This window comes from Budorcas taxicolor, chromosome 7 (assembly GCF_023091745.1).
Source record: "Budorcas taxicolor isolate Tak-1 chromosome 7, Takin1.1, whole genome shotgun sequence".
NCBI classification, from domain to species: Eukaryota; Metazoa; Chordata; class Mammalia; order Artiodactyla; family Bovidae; genus Budorcas; species Budorcas taxicolor.
The window spans coordinates 17,422,179-17,449,035 of record NC_068916.1 but is presented as its reverse complement, the minus strand read 5'-3'; the positions used below and the strand labels follow the sequence as shown (position 1 = coordinate 17,449,035).

The following is a 26,857-nucleotide window of genomic DNA, read 5'->3' as shown; positions in this document are numbered from 1 at the left end:
GTAAGAGGGTTCCCTTTTCTCCACACCCTCTCCAGCATTTATTGCTTGTAGACTTTTGGATCACAGCCATTCTGACTGGCGTGAAATAGTACCTCTTTGTGGTTTTGATTTGCATTTCTCTGTTAATGACTGATGTTGAGCATCTTTTCATGTGTTTGTTAGCCATCTGTATGTCTTCTTTAGAGAAATGTCTATTTAGTTCTTTGGCCCATTTTTTGATTGGGTCATTTATTTTTCTGGAATTGAGTTGTAGGAGTTGCTTGTATATTTTTGAGATTAGTTGTTTGTCAGTTGCTTCATTTGCTATTATTTTCTCCCGTTCTGAAGGCTGCCTTTTCACCTTAATTATAGTTTCCTTTGTTGTGCAGAAGCTTTTAATTTTAAATAGGTCCCATTTGTTTATTTTTGCTTTTATTTTCAGTATTCTGGGAGGTGGGTCATAGAGGATCCTGCTGTAGTTTATGTCAGAGAGTGTTTTGCCTATGTTCTCCTCTAGGAGTTTTATAGTTTCTGGTCTTATGTTTAGATCTTTAATCCATTTTGAGTTTATTTTTGTGTATGGTGTTAGAAAGTGTTCTAGTTTCATTCTTTTACAAGTGGTTGACCAGTTTTCCCAGCATCACTTGTTAAAGAGATTGTCTTTTCTCCATTGTATATTCTTGCCTCCTTTGTCGAAGATAAGGTGTCCATAGGTGTGTGGATTTATTTGGGCTTTGTATTTTGTTCCACTGATCTATATTTCTGTCTTTGTGTCAGTACCATACTGTCAACCACACTTATGTATATTCCTGCTTTTCAAAGTTTCAATAACCATCTACCTAATTACTTTTATCTCTTTGAAAGAAAACTCTGAGGAACAATGGAAGCAAAAACTACATTGCAAAACAGGTGACCAAACTACTTCAACATGTAGAATTGACCATATGGAATGAGAGTTTTGTTTCTCCAGGAAAACATGAAGAGTCTGTGCTTGACATAGGTAAGAAACATTAAGCATTAGTTTTAAGACCAGAAAATTTTATGAAAGTCATCTTTCATCAGACCTTGTGTTAATATGTTCACATATCATGAACAGAGTTCACTTAAGTGATTTTTCCCAAATGCAGAAGATCGCTCCCAGGTAAGTATTCCTTTGGAAAAGTTGTATTTTTTCCTGTTAAAAATTTAAAAATTGAATTATAGTTGATTTATATTATTGTGTTAGTTTCAGGTATATAGCATAGGAGAGCTTCCGAGGTGGCACTAGTGGTAAAGAACCTACCTGCCAATGCGGGCGACATAACAGATGTGGGCTCAACTCCTGAGTCGGGTAGACTCCCTCGAGGAGGGCATGGCAACCCACTCCAGTATTACTGCCTGGAGAATCCCATGAACAGAGGAGCCTGGCTTCAGTCCATGGGATTGCAAAGAGTCAGACATGACTGAATTGACAGCATGCCCACATGCATGTATAGCATAGTGATTCAGTACTTTTGCAGATTACATTCCATTGTAGATTATAATGAGATATTGGGTATAATTTCATGTGCTATTCAGTAAATCTCTGTTGCTTATCTATTTTATATATTGTAGTTTGTACCTGTTAATCCCATAGTCCTATTTTATCCCTCCCCACTGCCTCTCCCCTTTGGTAATCATAAATTTGTTTTCTGCGTCTGTGAATCTGTTTCTATTCTGTACCTACACTCATTTGTATTATTTTTTTAGATTCCACATGTAAGTGTTATCTATTGTATTTGTCTTTCTATGACATTATTAAATATTATATTCTCTAGGTCCATCCATGTTGCAGCAAATGGCAATATTTCATTCTTTTTAATGGCTGAGTAATATTTCAATATGTACCATATTTTCCTAAGTCAATCATCTGTTGATGGGCACTTAGGTTGCTACCATGTCTTGGCTATTGTGCATTGTCTTGCTGTGAACACTGGGGTGAATGAATCTTTTCAAATTAGAGTGTTTGTTTTTTCTGGATCGATGCCCAGGAGTAGAATTCCTGGATCATATGGTAGCTCTATTTCTAGTTTGTTTTTTTAAATGAAAACTCTATTTCTTGGAAAACTTTTAAATGCTTAGCTTCCCTTGCTTAAAAATATTAGTTCTCCTTTCCCCAGGCGCCCCATTACACATTGTTTAAAGAAAACTTTTCCCTTTAAATATTCTGTGGTAAAGGCTGAGCTTGCCTAGTTTAGTGCCAGCTCTGGGAAGCATAACAGTCTTCTCTCTTCCCTTGAGTTGTGTGACCTATAGGTGTTGCCTATACTTTCGACACTTCATCTCCACCAGGCAGAAATGTTAGGGGAGGACCAAATGGTCTACCTTGCATGCAGTAAATAAAATGACTAGTAACAGATCTGTCAAAGAAGGGAGTTGTTAGCAAGTTTGTTAGGCACGAGAACTGAGCAAAGCAGGACTCACTTTTCTAATGTTTCCAGTTTATGAAACCAAGAAGTGCAATGAGACAAGTGAGAAGACTGTTCTAGAAGCTGGAAACAACACGATGGATATCGACTGCCCAAATGCTTTCAAAGGAACCACAAGAGGTACTGTGTCTAAGATGACCTATACTCTTGACCTGTAACTTCTAGGCACTGTTATCTCATTTCTAGGTGATGGAGCCAAGCTTCCAAAGCATTCAAGGTAAGAAGACTCTTCTGGCAGAATTAGTTAGTGCCTTGACCACTAACCAGGCAATTTTGAGGACACAGTTTGTATGGACTTTGTGATACACACAGAGGTTCAAACAGGGACTCCTTGACTTAGCTCCTTAAAAGGGATGGGCTTGTGCATGCTCAGTTTCATGTGCTGATCCAAAAAGCTTACTCTTTAAAAAAAAAACTTTATTTTTTAAGTGAAGTCCCTGGTGGCTCAGCTGTAAAGAATCTACCTGCAATGCGGGAGACCTGGGTTTGATCCCTGGGCTGGAGAAGGGAAAGGCTATCCACTCCAGTAGTCTGGCCTGGAGAATTCCATGGACTATACAGTCCATGGGGTTGCAAAGAGTCAGACACAACTGAGTGAGTTTCACTTTTGTAGTTGATTTACAATGTCATGCCAGTCTCTGCTATCTAGTGAAGTGACTCAGATAATACATTTCTCTTTCTTTTTAAAATATTCTTTTCCATTATGGTTTATCGCAGGATATAGACTATAGCTCCCTGTGTTATAACAGTAGAGCCTTGTCGTTTGCCTGTCCTCTATATAACAGTTTGTGTCTCCTCGCTCATCCCACACTCCCAGTCCTTCCCTCCCCCATCTGACTCCCCATGGCAAGCCCAAGCCTGTTCTCCCTGTCTGTGAGTCTGTTTCCATTTTGTAGATAGGTTAGTTTGTGCCATATTTTAGATTCCACAGGTAAGTGATATCATATGGCATATCTGTCTCTCTTTCTCACTCACTTCACTTAGTACGATAACCTCTAGGTCCATCCTTGTTACTGCATATGGCATCATTTCATTCTTTTTTTGGCCGAGTAATATTCCATTGTATATACATACCACATCTTCTTTACCTGTTCCTCTGTTGAAGGACATTTTGGCTGTTTCCATGCTTTGATTATTGTGAACACTGCTGCTATGAACACAGGGGTACATGTACCTTTTTGAATTATAGCTTTAGCAAGAAATATGCCCAAGAGTGGGACTGTTGGATTGTATATTGGTTTTTTGAGGAACTGCCACACCATTTTCCATAGTGGATGCACCAATTTACATTCCCACCTAATGTAGTGTAGAAGTGTTTCCTCAGAGAAGCTCACTCTTGATGGTGGCACATGAGTTGTCTCAAACACTCTTTCCCTTGAGAAGCATTTTATACTCTCTCTATTCTGCTAGCCTACAAGTTGGCAAACTTTTTCTGTAAGAACACAAGAGGACAAATATTTCTGGTTTGGGGGCCAGATGATTTTTGTTTTATCTACTCAACTCTTGACATTGTAGTATGAAAGCAGCCATAGGTGATATGTAAATGAAGGGACATGGCTGTGTGCCAATAAAACTTTATTTACAAAAACAGGTGGTAGGCTGGATTTGACCCCCAGGCCATTATTTGACACCCCTGCTTTATTCTATCATTTTATTTAAGTCTCTGCATCACATCCACACTAAACCCTTTCTAATTTATTTTTTTATTTGTTGTCTATCTCTCCCATGACATCATCTCCCTGATGGCAGGGACTCTGCCCATTTTGTTCCCTGTTGTGTTGCAATGCCTGGAACACTGTCCAGTACACAGTAGATGCTCAGTAAACATGTGACAAGTGAATGAATGAATGCATGCATGAAAAGTATTTCGAAGAGAAAGACCCAGTTACCTGGAGAGAGTGAAGTACTTGTTCCTATGATTCTTCCAGAAAATTCCTGGCTACTGGTTAATCTTCACTGTTTACTGTGAACTACAGAAGAGAGAAGGGAGAGGGGAAAACATCTAACAATGAGTTGATTTTTATTATTTTTTTCAACCATTCACTCCTTTTAAAATTTTTATTTTTTATTTATTTTCAGTTGTGCTGGGTCTTGGTTACTGCTTGTGGGCTTTCTCTAATTGCAGTTCTCAGTGTTTCTGATTGTGGTGACTTTCTCATGCATCCAGCTTCCACGGGATGCATGGGCTTCAGTAGTTGTGATTCACAGGCTCTAGAGCACAGGCTCAGTAGTTGTGACTTAGTTGCTCTGCGGCATGTAGAATCTTCCAGGACTAGGGATTAAACCCATTTCCTCTGCATTAGCAGGTGATTCTTATCCACTGGACCACCAGAGAAGTCCAGTTGAGTTTTTAGATGGGGTGATACAGGTGATAAGTGGTTTGGGGTGAAACTGGGATGGTGGCACATGAATGATTGCAGTTTAGGAACCTGTATCATACTGTGCATTTAACTTCTATGACTTAAATTCTTCTAGCATGAAAATGGAAAGGGAAGAGGGTGGGAGGGAGACAGAGAGAGAGAAAGAGAAAAAGAGAGAGAGAGGCTGAGAAAGAGAGGTAGGAGGAGGGAGTGAAGGAAGGATGAGAGAATGAATTAAATAGAATGGGCCATCCTGTCTACCTTTCCATTAAATTTGATACCCAAAAGTCAGCTTGAGATGGAAGATGGGAATTATTTGGAATATTTTTAAAATTAATTTTTGTTGGAGTATAGTTGCTTTATAATGTTGTGTTAGTTTCTACCATACAGCAGAGTGACTCCAACATGTGTATACACATATCCCCTCTTTTTTGGATTTCCTCCCCATTTAGGTCAGCACATAGCATTGAGCAGAGTTCCCTAGCTATACAATAGGTTCCCATTTGCCAGGGTCCAGTCCCGGTGGATCCAGGGAATTGGAAGTGGGGACGGAGTCAGCGTCCTAGGAAAGAACTTATTTAATTACAGATATAAAGAGAGATTAGAAAAGGGTAGTGTAGTAGGAAGTATTAGTAGAGAAAAGAGGCTGAATAACTTGGTTTACACGGAAAACCAATAAAACTCCGAGACAAGGAGTTTGCACCACCTACGTAGGCCACTGGTGCCCGCTTAAATAGCAGAGGGTGCCCCGCCTTGGGCTCCCTCTCGCATGGGTCTTAGAAGCCAGGGCAAAATTAGTAGGCTTGATGAGCCTCCACACTCCAGATGGGAATTCAGCCAGAAAAGAAGAGAATGAGAAAAGACCACACGGGGGAAACCAGTCTTTCCAGGAACTGGTCCGTTTCTTTATTTTCCAGGTCCACTTTTATACTTTTAGTTATACATAGAGATAAATGCAAGAAACAGAGTCACACAGGGTCAGCTCCTCCGACCCTTATCTAAAGACAGTGTCCTCAGCATATCTTTGTTCTTACAAGGGTCTTACCTTTGTTCACAATATCTTCTGATCTGGAGACCGATTAACATTTTATGGCTCCACCTTTCTTTCTATTGATAAAGGTTAATCGATCAGAAAACTTGTTTTCCCTTAAGATCTACTTAGTCTTAAGACAGTGATAAAGTTACATTTTTACATAGCAAGGACACAATGATTTATAACAAAGAAAGAGGAGTACAGTGATCTATAACAAAAGAGAAAATTCATTAACTCAAAAGCCTAGTATTGCTAACATCAAAACTACTATATTTCTTTTTCTACATTCCAATTACATTGATTAACATACTCCCAGGTGCCTAAGGATATGGAGGCCTGGCGGCAATCATTAACTCCACAATGAAACCCTTCACCAACATGATTTTTGTCTTTAGAAAAACCCGATGCTAACTAAGACTTTGAAAATACTCCAAACTCTCTCTGCTGTTTATGGTTGAGAGGTTGTAAACAATCATGTACATAGTAGCAAGAGTGTGGATAATCCTGTCCCACAAGCTAGTCTGCGAGCAGAGAGGTTTGACCTGAGACACTCCTTTTATATGCAGGAGACTATTATCTGGAGCTCTAAGTTAATTTTCCAGAGAAAGGTGGTTGGGGATAGCCTCTGTTAATGTCAGAAGAGTAGGTGAAAGCATAATACAGTAAGGCAGGCAGACTCTGGTTTTGGGGCAGATGCACAAGCAGATCCAGCGAGGTTCGCTTAAGGCCCGACTCGCCTTTGCCTGTCGGGCCCCTTAACCTCATGACCTTTGCCATGAGTGGGACTCCTCGTGCTGGCTCCTGGCACCATTAGTTATGCATTTTATAGAGAGTGTTGATAGTGTATGGGGCTTCCCAGGTGCTGCAGTGGTTAAGAATTCACCCACCAGTGCAGGAGATGCAAGAGGTGTGGTTCAGTCCCTGGGTTGGGAAGATACCCTGGGGTAGGAAATGGCAACCCCCTCCAGTGTTCTTGCTAGGAAAATTCCATGGACAGAGGAGCCTGGTGGGCTACAGTTCATAGGGCTGCAAAGAGTTGGAGAAGACTGAGCAACTGAGCACACACACAACAGCGATATATGTCAATCCCAATCTCCTGTTCGTCCAGCGCCCCACTTCCCCCTTTGGTGTCTATATATTTGTTGTCTAGGTCTGTGTCTCTGTCTCTGTCTCTGTCATCTGTACCATTTTTCCTGGATTCCACGTATGTGTGTTAATATACAATATTTGTTTTCTCTTTCTGGCTCACTTCACTTTGTATGACAGTCTCTAGGTCCATCCATGTCCCAACTTCATTTCATTTTAAAGTTGAGTAGTATTCCACTGTACATACACACCACATCTTCTCCATCCATTCCTTTGTTGATGGACATCTAGGTTGCCTCCATCCCTTGGCCACCATCGACAGAGTACAGGAATGCATATGAGGGAGTCATCATCTACTCAGAAACATTTGATTTCTTCATCCCACATGAGTTCCAGGCTTCCCAGGTGGTGCTAGTGGTGAAGAACCTGCCTGCCAATGCAGGAGATGTAAGAGATGGGGGTTTGATCCCTGGGTCGGAAAGATCCCCTGGAGAAGAAAATGGTAACTCACTCCAGTATTCTTGCCTGGAGAATCCCATGGACAGAGGAGCCTGGCAGGTTACAGTCCATGGGGTCGCAGAGAGTTGGACGTGACTGAACGCGCACAGGCACTTGTGTGAGCACACACACACACACACATGCACACCTGAGTTTCACCTTCTGGAGACAAACATCTTGCCTTATGATTCTCCTTTTGATGTCTAATGTTCATACATAAATATTTTACAACACATCAATAGAATATTTTGCACATATATCCCTTATAATGTGTGATACATTAGGCTATATATTACATATACAGAATAATAATCCCTAAGCCACATGTAATGTATTGATTGGGCAATGGAAAAGACTTCCAAGTGCAATTTTGACTTTATATAACCCTTACAACCCTCACACAGAACACTAACGTACCAATTCCCCAACCTCTAGATACCCTAGAAAACGTGACTTTTCTTCCATTTTCTCAGATAGGAGTGCAGTGGCGCTTATCACTTATCTATCTCTTGGGAGTGTTATAAATGGATCCTTTTTCAGTGATAGAAGAGGGATAAAAGAAGTCAACCTGAACTCTCAAGTGATAAGTGGCTCCATTGGTGTGAAGGAAAAAGTTGATCTATCTAAACCTGTGTTCCTGACCTTCCAACATACTCAGGTGAGCAAAATCTCGGCTTTACCTTGAACAGGTGAATTATCAGTCCAGGCAGGAAACTGAATTCAACTCTGATCACTCAGAGTTAAGAGAACTAACAAACGTTGAGGCACTCAGAAATGACAAATGTGGGACAGCTAGTATCACACTTAAGCATAAAAAGGCAATGGGGGAAAAAAGCACTGGGGGGATGAGCATTGCTCAGTGAAGGCTGCAGGTATACAGGAAGATTGCCCATTGGAGATGGAGGCAATTTGCAGCAGAAAAGCAGTACAGAAGAAATACCAGAGCTGCCTCTTCTCCCTCTCATCCGTTTCTCTCATTGGTCTTATCAATGACAAACAACCTGGGGAAAACAGTGCATAACAGTCAGTCCCAGAGATAACCAGAGAAGGACAGAATAAATGAAGAGCAAACCCCACAGTGAAAGTGGGGTATGCAACACTTCCCCACAAGCGTTTCAGAATTTTTCCAATCCAGTTTCCAACCCAGTGCACCTCAATTAACCTATAAAGCTGAAATGATAAAAACCAGAAGATCCACTTTCATGCTCTTCTCTTTCCAGCCAGGTGGTGGGAGGAGAAAATATTTCTGTGTCTACTGGAAAGGATCAAAGGATGGGGGCGGCTGGTCGACGGAGGGCTGCTCTCATTTGCGCAGCAACGATTCTCACACCCAATGCAAGTGCTCCCACCTTTCCAGCTTTGCTGTCCTCGTGGCTCTTGCTCCCAAGGTACAATGATTTATGGTCCCTTACAGTGAACTTGATTGTGTCCAGGAAGACTCTCGGAATCTCAGGGAAAAAAAAAACAAAAACAAAAACTCTGAGATAAGGAGTCAAGCAGAAGTAGATTACTTGAGAGGTAATTCCAGGAAGCATCAGTAATGGACTGGGAAATGAAATGGGAAAGAGACAGAAGCCAATCAGAGAAGCCAGATGCCAGGTACCACTATGAGTAACTGGGCTTACTTCCCTCTAGGAGATTTTTGGAGTCAGGGTAGAAGACACACCTCAGAGTCATCCTAACTGAATGGCGAGAAAGCTGGGTTACTTATGCACCACCTCCCTTCAGTCATTTGTTGAAAGCTACATCATCAACTCAATGGATATGAATTTGAGCAAATTCCTGCTATTCCAGGAGATAGCAGAGGACAGAAGAGCCTGGCGTGCTGCAGTCTATATGGGGTTGCAAAGTGTCAGACAAGACTTAGTGACTGAACAACAACAACAACAACATCCAGGGTGTATTTATCCTCTTGACATGTCCATGGGCATGGGCAGAGTGTGCTCAAGCTAGCAGAGAAAGCCCTCAATCATTGAAAAGTCAGTTGTCAGCCCCTACGGTGGAAATATCCATGGAGACCTGTTACTCTGGAGGAGTAGAGCTAACCCCCATCACCAAGGCATGCCAGAACAAAGGCAACTGACCATCACCCATGTAAAAGCATAGCCCTCTAAACTTCCCAGGTCCCAACCATATCTCAGATAACTCAGATTTAAAGAAATTTACCTAACTTGTTTCCCCATTTATTTTAAACTCCCATTTATTGAGCATTGACTGGAAGATAACACCATATTTCTTATGTAAATGCATAACCTCATTTTGTTAATTTAACAAATTTATATATAAGTATCTTTGTTGTTGTTGTTGAGTCACTAAGTTGTGTCTGACTCTTTGAGACCCTATGGACTACAGCACATCAGATTCCTCTGTCCTCCACTATCTCCTGAAGTTTGCTCAAATTTATGTCCATTTATAATCAGTGATGCTATCTAACCAACTCAATGGGCATGAATTTGAGTAAACTACTATATGTCTGATGCCATTCCAGGCATTGTGGATATTACAGAGAACAAAACAGCCTTCATGAGATTATATTTGATTGCCGTCTTGTCCAATAGGATCACCACACGTGGTTATCGAACACGTAAAATGTGACTAGTATGACTGAAGAAACAAATTCTACTCCATTTGAATGTATTTAAATTAAGAAATAGTATAAAATATTTTTCCACTAAATACAACTTTGCTTTTTGGTAGGACCACGCTTTACTTTCACTCTTTAAAATATAGCATTTGATTGAGATTCTCAGTAAGTGTTAAGTACACACTGGATTTCAAAGACTGAATATGGAGGAAAAAGAGTACCAACTAATTCATTAATAACTTTTACACTGAACGGAATTTGAACTGATTATATTTTTGTTATATCATTATATTAATTATATGACATTCAACACATTGAAATGATAGTATTTTGAAAATGTGTACATGAGTGCTAAATTGCTTCAGTCGTATCTGATTCTTTGTGAGTGTAGCCTGTGAACTATAGTCCACCAGGCTCCTCTGACCATAGGATTCTCCAGGCAAGAATACTTGAGTGGGTTGCCATGCCTGTCTCCAGGGGATCTTCCTGACCCAGCGATTGAACCTGCCTGTTACATCTCCTGAATTGGCAGGCAGGTTCTTTACCACTAGCACAACCAGGGAAGCCCAATATTTTGAACATGTACTATTAAATCAATTTGGCTTGTTTCTTTTGACATTTTCAAAGCTATGGGTACTAGAAAATTTTAATACATGGCTCATCTGTTTCTATTTTTCAATGCTGGGCTAGCTCTGTGTGATAAATGCTATAACTGCCCGTATTTTGAAGAGGGAATCACCAAGTCTCAGAGAGATTAAGTCATTTCTTTGGGAGCTGAACTGGAAAGCCCACCTGATGCTCCATCAGGAACATACCAGTAGAGCTGGAATAATAGATTCCTCCTTTGGTGTCTTCTAGGAGGATCCTGTGCTGACCATGATCACCTATGTGGGGCTGAGCCTCTCTCTGCTCTGCCTCCTCCTGGCAGCCCTCACCTTCCTCCTGTGTCGATCCATCCAGAACACCAGCACTACCCTCCACCTGCAGCTCTCCATCTGCCTCTTCCTGGCCCACCTCCTCTTCCTTGTGGGGATTGATCAAACGGAACCTGAGGTAGGTGAATTAACATATTATTTATTTCATGGTCCTAATCCAATCTAGCCACTTAGTTTGAAGGAAAGATGGGATGAATGACAATAAACACCAACGATTGTGTAAAGTAAAAAGCAAGAGCTCCCATTTCATCTCTCTGTGGAATTTTGAACATCACCCATAATTTCTTTTTAAAATTTTTATTCTTCTTTTTTAAAATATAAATTTATTTATTTTAATTGGAGGCTGATTACTTTACAATATTGTATTGGTTTTGCCATACATTGACATGAATCCGCCATGGGTGTACATGTGTTCCCCATCCTGAACCCCCCTCCCACTTCCCTCCCTGTACCATCCCTCTGGTCATCCCAGTGCACCAGCCCTGAGCACCCTCTATCATGCATCGAACCTGGACTGGCGATCTGTTTCACATATGATATTATATATGATTTGATGCCATTCTCCCAAATCCTCCCACCCTTGCCTTCTCCCACAGAGTCCAGAAGACTGTTCTATACATCTGTGTCTCTTTTGCTGTCTCACATACAGGGTTATCATTACCATCTTTCTAAATTCCATATATATGCGTTAGTATACTGTATTGGTGTTTTTCTTTCTGGCTTGCTTCACTCTGTATAATAGGCTCCAGCTTAATCCGCCTCATTAGAACTGATTCAAATGTATTTTTTTTAATGGCTGAGCAATACTCCATTGTGTATATGTACCACAGAGTTCTTATCCATTCATCTGCGGATGGACATCTAGGTTGCTTCCATGTCCTGGCTATTATAAACAGTTCTGCGATGAACACTGGCGTACACGTGTCTCTTTCAATTCTGGTTTCCTCGGTGTGTATGCCCAGCAGTGGGATTGCTGGCTCATAAGGCAGTTCTATTTCCAGTTTTTAAAGGAATCTCCACACTGTTCTCCATAGTGGCTGTACTAGTTTGCATTCCCACCAACAATGTAAGAGGGTTCCCTTTCTCCACACCCTCTCCAGCATTTATTGCTTGTAGACTTGGATAGCTCTACTGACCCACAGGAGAAAATGAACTACTCTTGTGATAAACCACTGATATTTTATAGTTTATTTGTTGCAGTAGCTACTGTAACCCTAACTAACACCATCAGTCTGACATTCAAACAGCACTTGGTGCTGTGCCAATGACCATAATTTCTGAGGGGTTATTTAACAAAATGTTTGAGTGTCAGACTGATGGTGTTAGTTAGGGTTACAATAGCTACTGCAACAAAGAAACTATAAAATAGCAGTGGTTGATCACAATAGTAGTTCATTTTCCCCTGTGAGTCAGTAGAGGGTGAGTGAACAGGTGTAAAGGGTATCTCTTCTCCAACCTCAAGCCATGGGAGGCTCTCTCATCTTCCATACACAGTTTCCAAGGTCATCCTGAGATTCTTTCCATTTTGCCCAAGTGGAAAGAGAAAGAGTGTGGTGGAGTCCTAGGAGAGGGGTTTATATGGACCTCTCAAATCCCATTGGCTAGAATCCAGTCACATGGTCAAACTAACTGCAAGGAGTGCTGCGAAATGTAGTCTCTGCTTGGTAAGTCACGTCCTAGTGACAAACTGAGGGTGGATGGAGGCTTCACATTTTGTTGAATGTGACTTTGCTGGTTTCTGCCATACAGTTCATAAATAAAATTTACTGGAACCATGACCTTTGATATCTGAGAGCTAGGGAAGATGGATGTCCCAGTTCAAGCAGAGAGAGCAAGTTCTCCCTTTCTCCAACCTTCTGTTCTATTCATAACCTTGACAAATTGGATGATGCCAATCCTCATTGGTGAGGGCCATCTTTGTTACTTAGTCTATTGATTCCGATGCTAATCTCTTCCAGAAACATCCTCACAGACATGCCCAGAAATAATGTCTTATCAGTTATCTAGACATGCCCTAGCCCAGTCAGGCTGAAACATAAAATTAACCATCCCATCCCCCCAAAGGGCAAGGTCGATGGAGTATTAATTTGCTAACTCTTGTCTATTATGGATTTGAGTGCTGCTCCCACAGTGGCTCAGATTGTAAAGAATCTGCCTGCAATAGAGCAGACCCAGGTTCAATCCTTGGGTTGGAAAGATCTCCTGGAGAAGAGCATGGCTACCAGTCCAGTATTCTTGCCTGGAGAATTCCATGGACTGAGGAGCCTTGCAGGCTACAGTCAATGAGGTCACAAAGAGCTAGACATGACTGAGTGACTAACACTTTCACTTTTCACCCATGACATGACATTCATTTCTTGGCACTTCTGGCTTGCCCCATGCACAAGATAGGCAGATTTAAATGGTGGGTGAGGGCCCCTAGAAGATGTGTTGCCCCTAAGCAAAATGGCACAGGTGTTAAGAATTGAAATTCCAGGCTAGCATGCAGGAAATAATAAGTGTTAAGGATATAATTTGACTCCCCAGGTGGTGCTAGTGGTAAAGAACCTGCCTGCCAATGCAAGAGACATAAGAGACGCAGGTTCGATCCCTGGGTGAGGAAGACCCCCTGGAGGAGGGCATGGCAACCCACTCCAGTATTCTTGCCCAGAGAATCCCATGGACAGAGGAGCCTGGTGGGCTACAGTCCATGGGGTCGCAAAGAGTTGGACACGACTGAAGCAACTTGGCATGCACACAGACAAGGATATAATCAGGTACAGACCACATCAGCTCCATGTTCCTAACCCTACTCCCCCCCAGGTGCTGTGCAAGGTCGTCGCCGGCGCACTGCATTACCTCTACTTGGCCGCCTTCACCTGGATGTTCCTCGAAGGGCTGCACCTCTTCCTCACTGTCAGGAACCTCAGGGTGGCCAACTACACCACTACAGGCAGATTCAAGAAGAGGTTCATGTACCCTGTAGGCTACGGGGTCCCAGCTCTGATTGTGGCTGTATCGGCAACAGTAGGACACAAGAATTATGGAACGTATACTCAGTAAGCGTGATGAGTGCATTCATGGTGGAAGTGGTATCCATTACCAATACAAAATCTGAAACAGTGGGGTAGAGAGGGGCTAGCAAACTTTCTATTTAAAAAAAGAGAGAGAAACAACAGATGGTAACTATTATTGTTTTGCAAGCCATATGGTCTTTTTGGAAATTACTCAACATTGCCCCTGTAGTGTATAGACAATTTGTAAATTAATGGATGTAATTGTGTTTAAATAAAACTTTATTTACAAAAACAAAGAGTGGACCAGATTTGGCCTGTATGAGCCATAGTTGTAACCCTTGGAATAGAATCAAGTATGGGAGATTTTCTGCCTACTAAGTATTGGTAATTGCTTACTTTTACCAGTTTCATATTGCCATGTCCTCTTTCAGAATAAATTATATTGATAAATTATACTACCTTTGCAAATATAAGCTATGACAGAATACAAAGTATTGGGCATTAGAGTGCTAGGTACATGAAATATGCTTGATTATTCGTGTTGATAGTTTTTGTAGCTGAAAATTACTACTTTTACTCTCTTATTTTAGCAATAATTATTATTAGAATCTACCTTCAATGTGGGAGACCTGGGTTCAGTCCCTGGGTTGGGAAGATCCCCTGGAGGAGGGCATGGCAACCCACTGCAGTATTCTTACTTGGAGAATTTCATGGACAGAGGAGTCTGGTGGGCCACAGTCCATGGGGTTGCAAAGAGTCAGTCATGACTGAGCAACTAAGCACAGCACATTATTAGAATACATTTATTGGAATTCCCTGGTAGCTCAGCTTGTAAAGAATCTACCTGCAATGCAGGAGACCCTGGTTCGATTCCTGGGTCAGGAAGATTTGCTGGACAAGGGAATGGCTACCCACGCCAGTATTCTGGCCTGAAGAATTCCATGAACTCTATAGTCCATGGGGTTGCAAAGATGCAGATAAGACTTTCACTTTTCACTTTCACATGGTATTAGAACACATTATTAGCTACATTCATTGATCTTTAATTCTGTCAGGAAATTAAAATTTAAAAATGTATGCACATTATCTCATTTAATCTTTACTATGAGATCTATATGATGAAAACCTTGATAAAAGAAATCAAAGAAAATTCAAATAAATTAAGTGATAGTCCATGTTCATGGACAGGAAGACCCAATATTGTCAAGAAGTCAGTTTTTTCCAACTTGATCTATAGATTGAATGTATACCCAACTAAAAATTATTTTGTGGATATTGACAATCCAGTCAATATAATATAATCTGTCAATATAATCTGATGTTTACAGGGAGTGGCAAATGACCCAGAATAGCTAACACAATATTGAAGGAGAAAAGCTAAGTCAGAGGACTGATAATACTATCTGACTTCAAGACTTCGTATATAGTCACAGTAATTACTTAATCTTTTCAACACTTCAGTTGGCCCTACTTTACACTTGGGAAACTAAGGTTCAAAGCATGCAGTTTGCAAGAGATGAGGACCCATGTTTAATTCCACCTAAGATTCAGATCTGAACCAAACAGGTATGGACACTGCTCAGATATTGCTACAGCAGCCCGAATTCAAGTCCTTTGCTTTCTCCTAAGAAATCAGCAGCTAATGCTTATCTTTCTCTCAACAGCTGCTGGCTCAAACTTGATAAAGGGTTCATCTGGAGCTTCATGGGGCCAGTAGCACTCATTATCTTGGTAGGTGACCGACCAGTGATATTTACTGGCCAAACACAGAGTGTGTTTCTTATCTGTTAAAGTGGAAATGAGATGCGATAAGGAAATGCAGCCTAATGTGATCAACGCTTCTTGCTGGAAATATTGTCTTCAGATGTCTTTCCTCAGGTTCCCCCAGTTCCCTGGTTCCTCTGATATAACATAACCCTCTGCTGGGAAGTCTTTTAAAAATCCATTATTTGTTCATTTGACACACCTTTAGAAAATATTCACTCTGCATAGAACATTTTTCTGTTTGCCAAGAAATTCCTGATTACGTCCGTCATCCTGGTAGAGATGTGAATAGCATTCTTTCATTTTTAAAGTGTCCTGGCTTGAATGATAAAATTATATAGTCATGCTAATCAACCATCAGATGTTATGGGTTCTATAGTCTGTGTTGTATAAAAGACCAGAGCCTATGTGCACATCACCACCCTTATAAAGTCTATATCTTTTGGGAACAGATTCTTAGGTCTACCTCAAGTTGGGTTGCATAACAGCTTCAAAAGACAGTTCCAAGTCAATTCTCCATTCTGTTTCAACAGATAAACTTGGTGTTCTACTTCCAAGTTCTGTGGATTTTGAGAAGCAAACTTTCCTCCCTTAATAAAGAAGTTTCCACCATTCAGAACACCAGGTAAGAATGCACACCAGAATTAGTGGTACCCATAGATTTTTTTCCTATAAAACCACATTTTCTGGGACCACCCATACAAAAATAGGGTATAAAACTTCCAGATAAAAGACTTTGCAGAGGGATAATTTTCAAGAGTGAGAAAAAAGCATCATTCTCAGAGGTCATAAACATTAGGTTTTCCATTGCTGCTGTGCAGAAAGGTTCATCAGTACCATCTTCTTAGATTGCATGCATGCATTAATACGAGATATTTGTTTTTCTCTTTCTGACTTACTTCACTCTGTATAAAAGGGTCTAGGTTCATGGAGATGCAGACACAGAGAACAGACTTGTGGGCTCAGCAGAGAAAGGAGAGAGTGGGACGAATAGAGAAAGTAGCATTGAAACAGATACATTACCATATGTAAAATAGATAGCCAGTGGGAATTTGCTATATGATGGAAGGAGCTCAAATCTGGTACTCTGTGACAACCTAGAGGGGTAGGATGAGGTGGGAGGTCTGAGGAAAGTTGAAGAGGGAGGGGGCATACCTATGGCTGATTCACATTGATGTACGGCAGAAACCAAAACAATATTGTAAAGCAATTATCCTCCAATTAAAAATAAATTTTAAAAACTACATTTAATTTCAAAAGAAAAAATGAATTGGGTTCTGCCTTCTTCAAGTTGCATGACTTCAAGGAAGACACTTCACCACATGAGCTATTCATGAGGTTTAACTAAGGTAATACATGAGTGGGCTTCTGAGGTGGTACTAGTGGTAAAGAACCTGCTTAAAGCCTTTAGTGCCGTGCACACCATGTAGTGATAAATGAGAGGTATTACTGTTTTTTCCTTTTTCAGAGTCATGACATTTAAAGCCATCTCTCAGCTGTTTATCCTGGGATGTTCTTGGGGTCTTGGTTTTTTCTTGGTTGAAGAAGTTGGGAAGACCATTGGATCGATCATTGCCTACATGTTCACCATCATCAATGTCCTGCAGGGGACTTTGCTTTTTGTGGTACACTGTCTTCTTAATCACCAGGTAAGGCAAATCATTTTGTGTCTCACCAGCTTAATCTGAAAGTCTTGTTGAATTGTTGTTCATATCCTTGCCCTTCTCTGACCTTATGAAAGTCGCTTAGTCATGACTGACTCTTCGCAACCCCATGGACGGTAGTCTATGGGATTCTCCAGGCCAGAATACTGGAGCAGGTAGCCATTCCCTTCTCCAGGGCATCATCCCAACCCAGGAATCAAACTCAGGTCTCCCACATTGCAAGCGGATTCTTTACGATCTGATATCTTGCTCATGCTACATAGCTGCGGTTTGACATGTATCATCTTCACTCTGTGATGAAGGCTGAAGGGGCAGCCCTTATTTATTAGTAGAACATTGGTGTGTTCATGGCAAAGGGAAAGGAGATTACGGCAAAGCACAGTTCAACTCTCTTTCATTGGACAAAGCAGACACCATGGCTGTACCTGAATTTGTCAGAGAGAGGATGAATAATCCTCCTAGTCAGGTGCACTGCATGGAAAAGTGCTGGTTTATTGGCATAATTTTATATTACCACAAACCCAGAAAGACCAGCCCTAATCCTGGTATTTCCATTAATTGGGTTGCTGTGTGACTCTGGAAGGGTTGCTTACTCTCTCCGAGCCTTGGTTTTTCTCATCTGCAAATATGGCAATACCTGCCTTGCCAGATTGAGGATTAAATGAGATAACATAAAACAAATGTCTTAGCAGTTTGTGGCACACATGTTCTCAGTGAGGGTCATTATAATTTCACTCTTTTTAGGGTAAAGACTGAAAACAATTTTCCTGGCTTTTCCCCCTTTGCTGTTGAGTAGAACTACCAGCAGTTAAGATGCTGGTGGTGAAAAGACCATCTTAACACTTTACAAATTTCTCTTTCACCTTCTAGTGCCCTAATGCTTGGTGCTCGTCACACACAGAAGAAGTAAAATAGAACTTAATGCGAGCTAATGTTCAGTATTAAGAATTTAGATGTCTTTTTAAAAATATGATAATGTGGTTAAAGGAAGGCAATTCATGGAATCACAGTGGGTGGTTTAGTGTCAGAGCTCTGAGTAAAAGTGACAAGGTTTTGCATACTGGCTATGTGATCTTAGGCAAGTCAATTTACTTCCAAGAGTCTCAATCTCTTCACATTTAATTGGGGGTAAGAGAAGTATCTTTCTTCTCTTGTTTCTTCTGAATGTTACATTGCATTGGTTAACATATTAACTGATACATTGCCTATAAAGTACATTAAACGTTGCTAGTGTTCAATAAATAATGGCCTTCATCATGGTAATCATCAAATCACATTACCTTCTTTGTCATCATCACCGTCACAACCATAATCCTTTCCATCATTATTACTATCAGATCACCACCACCTCCATATGGTCACCATCATACCAACATCATCAGCATTTTCACCATCACCCTCACCACCATCAACATCATCATTATCATTATCCCATATAGAACCCTTATGGTGGCTTTCATTTAGTAAATGCCTCTTTAACAACCAAGCAAATCCAATCTAAACTAAATGAATCAGCATGAACACGGCAATATTATACCAAGAATCAGTATAAGGGTGGCAGAGAATATGTCTCTATACCTATAATTTCCTGTTTTAGGGTCTTTTCTCCCAAACCAAGCTTTGGATGTAACACAAGCCTCTATATTCCTTAGGTGCAGATGGAATTCAAGAAATGGTTTAGTGGGGTGCGGAAAGGGGTTGAAACTGAAAGCTCTGAGGTATTTCGCTCTGCTACTCAGACCAAAATGGTAAGATGGGCTCTTCTGCAATGCCGTGTCCTTGTCTGAACTCAGTATCTCCTGCTACTAAGAACTTCCTGGTTGTTTGATCTGAAAAAAAGAGAGATTACATTAGATTCCTGCATTAAGCTGTGGAAGTTTCTGGATTTTGAGACCAAACCCAGAAAATCTCTTTTTTTCCCCTTTTTCTTCCTCTCCCTCTTTTTTCCTTTCTTCCCTTTTCCTATCTTTCTTCCTTCTTTCCTTTCTTCCTTCCTCTTCAGTCCATTAACAAATACCCAATGATATTTAACAGAAATATTACATGTATTCAACAACATTCTTTTAACAAAAATTAACTGAGTTCCTAGTTTGTGCAGTCACTGTTTTAGATATTGGGGGGAAAATCCTCACCTTCACAGACCTGATATTTCAATAGGGAATAGTCAGACAGTAAATACCAAAAGTCAATTATACAGCGTGCTACAAAATGATATATGCTATAGAAAAAATATAGAGCAAAGGACTCACAGATATAGAGGACAAACTCATGGTTGGACTTGAAGAGAGGCCCTGTATAGGAGTGGGGACATGGGAGGTATTAACGATTGGGTATAAGATGGGCTCAGAGATCTATTGTACAACACAGGGAATATAGCCAATATTTTGTAATAACTTCAAATGGAAATTAACCTTTAAAAATTATATTAAAAGTTTAAAAAGAAAATAAAAAGGAGAAAAATTTAGAAAGCAATCAGGAATGCACCAGGCTGAAAGAGTCTTGTTGTTCTCTAGTGGCTCAGTTGTGTCCAATTCTTTGTGACCCAGTGGACTATAGCCTGCCAGGCTCCTCCATCTGTGGAATTTTTCAGGCAAGAATACTGGAGTGGGTTGCCGTGTCCTCCTCCAGGGGATCTTCCCAATACAGTGATTAAACCTACACTGCAGCTAGGGAAGCTCTGTGGAAGAGTTTATTTTTAAATAATGTGGCCGTAATGAACCTCCCTTCCCAAGTGGCACTAGTGGTAAAGAACCTGCCTGCTAATACAGAAGACGTAAGAGATGCAGGTTTAATCCTTGGGTCGGGAAGATCTCCTGTAGGAGGAGGTGGCAACCCACTCCAGTATTCTTGCCTAGAGAACCCCATGGCTGGAGGAGCCTGGTGGGTACACTTCACAGAGTCCCACAAAGTCAAATACAACTGAAGTGACTTAGCACACAGCACAGTGAACCTCCCTAAGACTCTGGCACTTGAGTCCTCAGTCCTGTCCGACTATTCGTGACCCCATGGACTGTAGCCCAGCAAGATCCTCTGTCCCTGGAATTCTCCAGGCAGGAATACTGGAGTGGGTTACCGTTTCCTTCTCCAGGGAATCTTCCAGACCCAGGGATCAACCTGGGTGTCCCTCATTGCAGGCAGATTCTTTACTGTCTGAGTCACTAGGGAAGCAAAAACTTGATGAATATATCTAATTTTTAAAAAATGACCCCTGGGAGAATCCTCTGGTAGTCCAGTGATTAGGGCTCTCTGCTTTCACTGCTGAGGGCATGTAGTCAGTCTGTGATGAGGGAATTAAAATTCCCTAATGTTAAGACCCTAATGCCGGGAAAGACTGAAGGCAGGAGGAGAAGGGAGCAGCAGAAGATGAGACGGTTAGATGGTATCACCGACTCAATGGATACGAGTTTGAGCAAACTCTGGGAGATAGTGAAGGACGGGGAGCCTGGCATGCTGCAATCCATGGGATCGCAAAGAGTCAGACACAATTAAGCAACTGAACAATAGCAACAAAACAAGAAATTAAGACTCTCAAATCTAGTGAGCAATTTCCACTGGCCAGGCATTACCCTAGGCAGAAGGAAAACAATAGTGACCAAAACAATGAAATCTATAGAGAGTAGAGATTGACCAAAATACCTTTAGGGGCAAGACAAATATCATACAATGAGACAGAGTATGCAGAGAATTAGAATATAGTGATAAGCAGTGAGGGAAAGACTATTATGGAATGAATGGTTAGGGAAGAAATGAGGAGGTGACATTTCAACTAACTATATATGAGTCCAGAATAATCACCATAATCCCTTATTTTCTTAACGTGGATTATTTTTAAAGTCCACATTCTTGCCCGGGAAATCCCATGGATAGAGGAGGCTGACCTGCTACAATCCATGGAGTCTCAAAGAGTCAGATGCAATTTAGCGACTAAACAACAACAACAACATTTTTAAAGTCTTTCCTGAATGTGTTACAATATTGTTTGTTTTATGCTTTGGTTTTTTGGCCCCGAAGTATATGGGGTCTTAACTCCCCAGCCAAGGATCGAACCCACACCCTCTGCATTGAAAGGCAAAGTCTTAACCACTGGACCCCTAGGAGAGTCTCATAATCCCTATCTTTGTTGCATTCTAAAAAGCACATAATCAGAGACTTTCCTGGTTGTCCAGTGGTTAGGACTCTGCACTTCCACTGCAGGGGGCATGGATTAGATACCTGGTCCGGAACTAAGATCCTGCATGCTGTGTGGTGGAGCCGACAATAAATAAATTAGTACGTAATCAACCTAACCAAGCTTGCAACCTCCATTAATCCTCTGTAGCGTTTAAGTGATCCATCACTATTGGGTTTACATAGCGCCCAAGTGTCTGGATTCAGACCCCAGATTCTACCATCTCCAGGCTGTGTGACCTTGCACAAGCCACTTGATATCTCTGAACCTCAGTTTCTTCATCTGTAAAATGGGAATGATAATAATATCTGTCTCATCATGAGAATTAAATGATATCTTGTAGGTTAAGTGCTTCAAATGCTACCTGGCACACAGTGTGTGTTAGTTGTTCAGTCATGTCTGACTACTTGTGACCCCATGGACTGTAGTCCACCAAGCTCCTCTGTCCATGGAATTCTTCATGCAAGAATACCTGAGTGGTTGCCATTCTCTTCTCCGGTGGAACTTTCTGACCAAGGGGCTAAACCCAAGTTTCCTGCATTGCAGGCAGATTCTTTACATCTGAGCCCCAAACACTTAATGTTTGTGAAGAAATTAATTTTTAAAACCCCATCATAGATGGTGTTATGGGGTGTTGAGTAAAAAAAAAAAAACAAAAAAACACACAACCTAAAAGTTGGGAATTATGTTTTATTTGTCAGACTTTCCAAGGACTTCAAGAAGAGCTCTGAGGGACTGCTCCAAAGAGGCAAGGGAGGAGTCAGGTTATATAAGAGTTTACAACAAAGATCAGGTAGTCAGAACAGCAAAAGATTACTGTTAATTAAGGGAAATTAACTTAAGGGACATCTTACGTTAAGGAATTTAGTGCTTTCCTATGTACAGGAAAATGCGAGTCTGCGTGTGTGCTCTAAGCCCTTCAGTCATTTCCCACTCTATGCGACCCTATGGACTGTAGCCCTCCAGGCAAGACTACTGGAGTGGGTTGCCATGACCTCCTGGATCTTCCCGACCCAGGAATAGAGAATCTTCCCGACCCAGGAATAGAGGATCTTCCCGACCCAGGAATAGAGGATCTTCCCGACCCAGAGATAGAGGATCTTCCCGACCCAGGGATAGAGGATCTTCCCGACCCAGGGACAGAGGATCTTCCCGACCCAGGGATAGAGGATCTTCCCGACCCAGGGATAGAGGATCTTCCCGACCCAGGGATAGAGGATCTTCCCGACCCAGGGATAGAGGATCTTCCCGACCCAGGGATAGAGGATCTTCCCGACCCAGGGATAGAGGATCTTCCCGACCCAGGAATAGAGGATCTTCCCGACCCAGGAATAGAGGATCTTCCCGACCCAGGGATGGAACTCAAGTCTCTTAAGTCTCCTGCTTTGCAGATGGGTTCTTTCCCACTAGTACCACCTGGGAACCCACAAGAGCCTAGGCTCTTTGAAATAATTCCTTTGATAAGCATCTTAGCTATTTACCTCCGTCTCCCATTCTTTCTCATCCTGAGTCCCCTCAGGGTGCACCTTTGTGGGTGGCTGTACCATCCTTTGTTTACTGAGACATCAGGCAACATTAACGGCACCTCATTCCAGTACTCTTGACTGGAAAATCCCATGGTCGGAAAAGCCTGGTGGGCTGCAGTCCTTGGGGTCGCTAAGAGTCGGACACGACTGAGGGACTTCACTTTCACTTTTCACTTTCATGCCTTGGAGAAGGAAATGGCAACCCACTCCAGTGTTCTTGCCTGGAGAATCCCAGGGACGGGGGAGCCTGGTGGGTTGCCCTCTATGGGGTCGCACAGAGTCGGACACGACTGAAGCGACTTAGCAGCAGCAGCAGCAGCAACAGCAGCAGCTTTGGATTTACTGAGCTTTGAACCGTGGGGCAGTTCTAGCTTATCAGTTCCAAGCACGCTTAGAAGTTTTAGTTAATTTCTGAGGTGTTCATTTCCCTTCAGCTTTTTCTTCACATTGTTTCCCCCAAATAGGAGAAACTGGAGAAGTCATCGGAATTCTTTTGCAAAACAGACTCTGCGTCTATCCAGCCACCGCCTGGGCCTCACCTTGTTAGTGTTTCTTGGTTCAAAACAGACAACTGAGCTGCGTGTGGACTGCGCCCCTTCGTGGTCATGTATGGATGGGCCCAATGCCACTGTTGACCTTTCCTGTGAAAATGAGTCCGGACTGATTTCCTCATCTTGGTTTCTCTCTGCATAGAAAGAAAGGGAGAATTCTTAGATCCAAAATCTAGTATTGTGTGTCAGGTGCAATCAAATGGTTAAGAAATCCTTTTTAATGATGAGAGAAATATGTGGATTTTCCTCTGCTAGACATTACCAACTTGCCTATGACTGACTAACATCTGGATCCAGCTTACAGATTCTCCTCTGGCTTCTCCGTTGCATTTTATGCTCCCCAAGATTTTGCATCTCGGGACACCTGCATAATTCAATAATTCTCATATGAATTAGTATGAAAAGAGGGTTGCATGCTTGGCAGTGCAAAAATGGGACACCACCACCAGTCCCACTTAGGGGTGAATTGTCTTCGGGAAGAATTTTGCAGTCAGAACACCAGCACTTTTCCGTTTTCTTCGCCCAAAGACTTTTTTGAACTTACCCTATTCTCTGATTAAATATAATTTTGTTTTCTTAGTTTCATCTCTGAAGGAACGTTACAGGGCTCAAAATAGCCTGGAGTTAAAATTCCCCTCCAGGTCCTCCCCACTATTCTATGCAAAACAAAGAACTCTCTCACCCCAAGACAAAATGGACATTAAGGTTGATTACGCCCAGCTCCCAGCCGGTGCAGCCTCTGGCCAATCTCCAAAATTCCTCGCCCCAGCTGTTTAAGAGATGACTACTCCGAACAACCTCGGAGAAGACAGGCCCCTTTAAGACAGTAGATTTCCACATACATGCTTATACATACTTACTCTTTTCTTGGATAAGTGCAACAGCTCACTAATCTGACTGCTGCCCCTTCTCACCTCATCAAAGGTGATCTGTTCCTGTAAAGTGCCGGTCTCGTTCTTTTTCTGAGCCTCACATTCTATAACTCCTTTACTCTACAATCTCCATGTCCTGGTATAAATGCTCCCAAACTAAAACAGTGTGGCATATCACATCAGTAATTTGGTTTGATTTATTTTGTTCTACTGTTTCTAAATTCGTTTCCAAACATGTTGGGTTTTAGGTGTGTGTTTCAGCATTAGAATTATTAAGTGCATGGATAACTTTGTGACCAGACAATGTTTCCAAAACAATTTTAAATTGTAATGACAGTACAATTATGATTCATTAAAGAAGAAAGTGTGGGACTTACTGTAAAGTTAAGCATATAGTCAAATTCAGAATAACCCAATACTGTAATTATTATAGGCTTCCCAGGGGGAACTAGTGGTAAAGAACCCGCCTGCCAATGCAAGAAGTAAGAAACTCAGGTTCAATCCCTGGGTTGGGAAGATTCCTCAGAGAAGGAAATGGCAATGCACTCCAGTATTCTTGCCTGGAAAATCCCATGGATGGAGGAATCTGGTGGGCTACAGTCCATGGGTCACAGAGTCAGACTAGACTGAACACACAGCATACACAGTACTATAATATAGTGGTGTGTTAACAACTTAGTCTGGTGTAAAGGTTAAAGCATGAGATGTTAAAAATAACTGTGCTGCTGCTGCTGCTAAGTCGCTTCAGTCGTGTCAGACTCTGTGAGACCCCAGAGACTGCAGCCCATCAGGCTCCTCCTTCCTGGTATTCTCCAGGCAAAAACACTGGAGTGGGTTGCCAGTTCCTTCTCCAATGCATGAAAGTGAAAAGTGAAAGTGAAGTTGCTCAGTCGTGTCTGACTTTTAGCGACCCCATGGACTACAACCCACCAGGCTCCTCCGTCCATGGGATTTTCCAGGCAAGAGTACTGGAGTGGGGTGCCATTGCCTTCTCCAAAAATAACTGTAGCTACCTTAATTTTGTTAACAAATACAAAATATAAAAAGAGATTGTAACTGTGATATCAAAGACAAAAAAGGAGAGAAGAAGAGTGGAGCTTTTATGTGTGATTGGGGTTAGTGAAAATGAAAGTCACTCAGTCATGTCCTACCCTTTGTGACCCCATGGACTATATAGTCCATGGAATTCTCCAGGCCAGAATACTGGAATCAGCAGCCTTTCCCTTCTCCAGGGAATCTTCCCAACCCAGGGATTGAACCTAGGTCTTCCCACATTGCCGGTGGATTCTTTACCAGCTGTGCCACAAGAGAAGCCCAAGAATACTGGAGTGGGTAGCCTATCCCTTCTCCAGTGGATCTTCCCGACCCAAGAATCAAACCAGGATCTTCTGCATTGCAGGCAGATTCTTTACCGACTGAGTATCAGGGAAGCCCTTGGGTTAAGTTGCTATCAACTTTAAATGGATGATTTTAGCTGTAAGATGTTTTATGGAAGCTTTGGGATAACCACAAAAGCAAAAACATATAGTAGATTCACACCCACAAAAAAATGGAATCATTGTATGCTAACTCGCTTCAGTTGTGTCCGACTCTGTGCGACCCCATAGATGGCAGCCCACCAGGCTGCCCTGTTCCTGGGATTCTCCAGGCAAGAACACTGGAGTGGGTTGCCATTTCCTTCTCCAGTGCATAAAAGTGAAAAGTGATAGTGAAGTCACTCAGTCATGTCCAACTCCTAGCGACCCCATGGACTGCAGCCTACCAGGCTCCTCCATCCACGGGATTTGCCAGGCAAAAGTACTAGAGTGAGTTGCCATTGCCTTCTCCGGGAATCTTTGTATACCACCTTGGAAAATCATCAATTAATAAAGGTAGGCAGAGAGGAAAAAGGGAACAGTGGAGCTTCAAAAAAATTGCCAGGTAATATTTAGTAAAATGACAGTAGTATGTCCTTAACTAATAAGGACCTACTGTATAGCTCAGGGAACTCTATTCAATACTCTGTAATAGCCTACATGGGAAAAGAATCTTTAAAAAGAGCAAATATATGTATACCTATAACTGATTCACTTTACTGTACAGTAGAAGCTGGGGAGCCTGGTGGGCTGCCATCTGTGGGGTCGCATGGAGTCGGACATGACTGAAGTAACTTAGCAGAAGCAGCAGCAGCAGAAGCTAACACAACATTGTAAATCAACTATATTCCAATTAAAAAACAAAAACAATATTTATACAATGGAATATTACTCAGCTGTTAAAAAGAATGAAATACTGCCATTTGTAGCAACATGGATGGACCTCTAGATTGCCATACTGAGTGAAGTAAGTCAGGCAGAGAAAGAGAAATATCTTTATTATGACATCTCTTATATGTGGAATCTAAAAAGAACTGAT

The 26,857-nt window shown here is 41.7% G+C and overlaps 1 protein-coding gene across 1 annotated transcript in view; it reads left to right on the top strand.

Moving 5' to 3' along the window:
• LOC128050820 (adhesion G protein-coupled receptor E4-like) overlaps positions 1–23,635 on the top strand; it is a 37,651-nt gene extending 14,016 nt beyond the window's left edge. Inside the window, exons 6-16 of the mRNA XM_052643223.1 lie at positions 844–979; positions 2,439–2,546; positions 7,877–8,061; positions 8,624–8,791; positions 10,846–11,040; positions 13,725–13,960; positions 15,583–15,649; positions 16,216–16,307; positions 17,151–17,331; positions 18,999–19,094; positions 23,505–23,635. Of these exons, the coding sequence (XP_052499183.1) occupies positions 844–979; positions 2,439–2,546; positions 7,877–8,061; positions 8,624–8,791; positions 10,846–11,040; positions 13,725–13,960; positions 15,583–15,649; positions 16,216–16,307; positions 17,151–17,331; positions 18,999–19,094; positions 23,505–23,615 (1,575 nt within the window). The 3' untranslated portion in view covers positions 23,616–23,635. The remainder of the gene's footprint in view (positions 1–843; positions 980–2,438; positions 2,547–7,876; positions 8,062–8,623; positions 8,792–10,845; positions 11,041–13,724; positions 13,961–15,582; positions 15,650–16,215; positions 16,308–17,150; positions 17,332–18,998; positions 19,095–23,504) is intronic.
• The last annotated feature ends 3,222 nt before the right edge of the window (positions 23,636–26,857 follow it).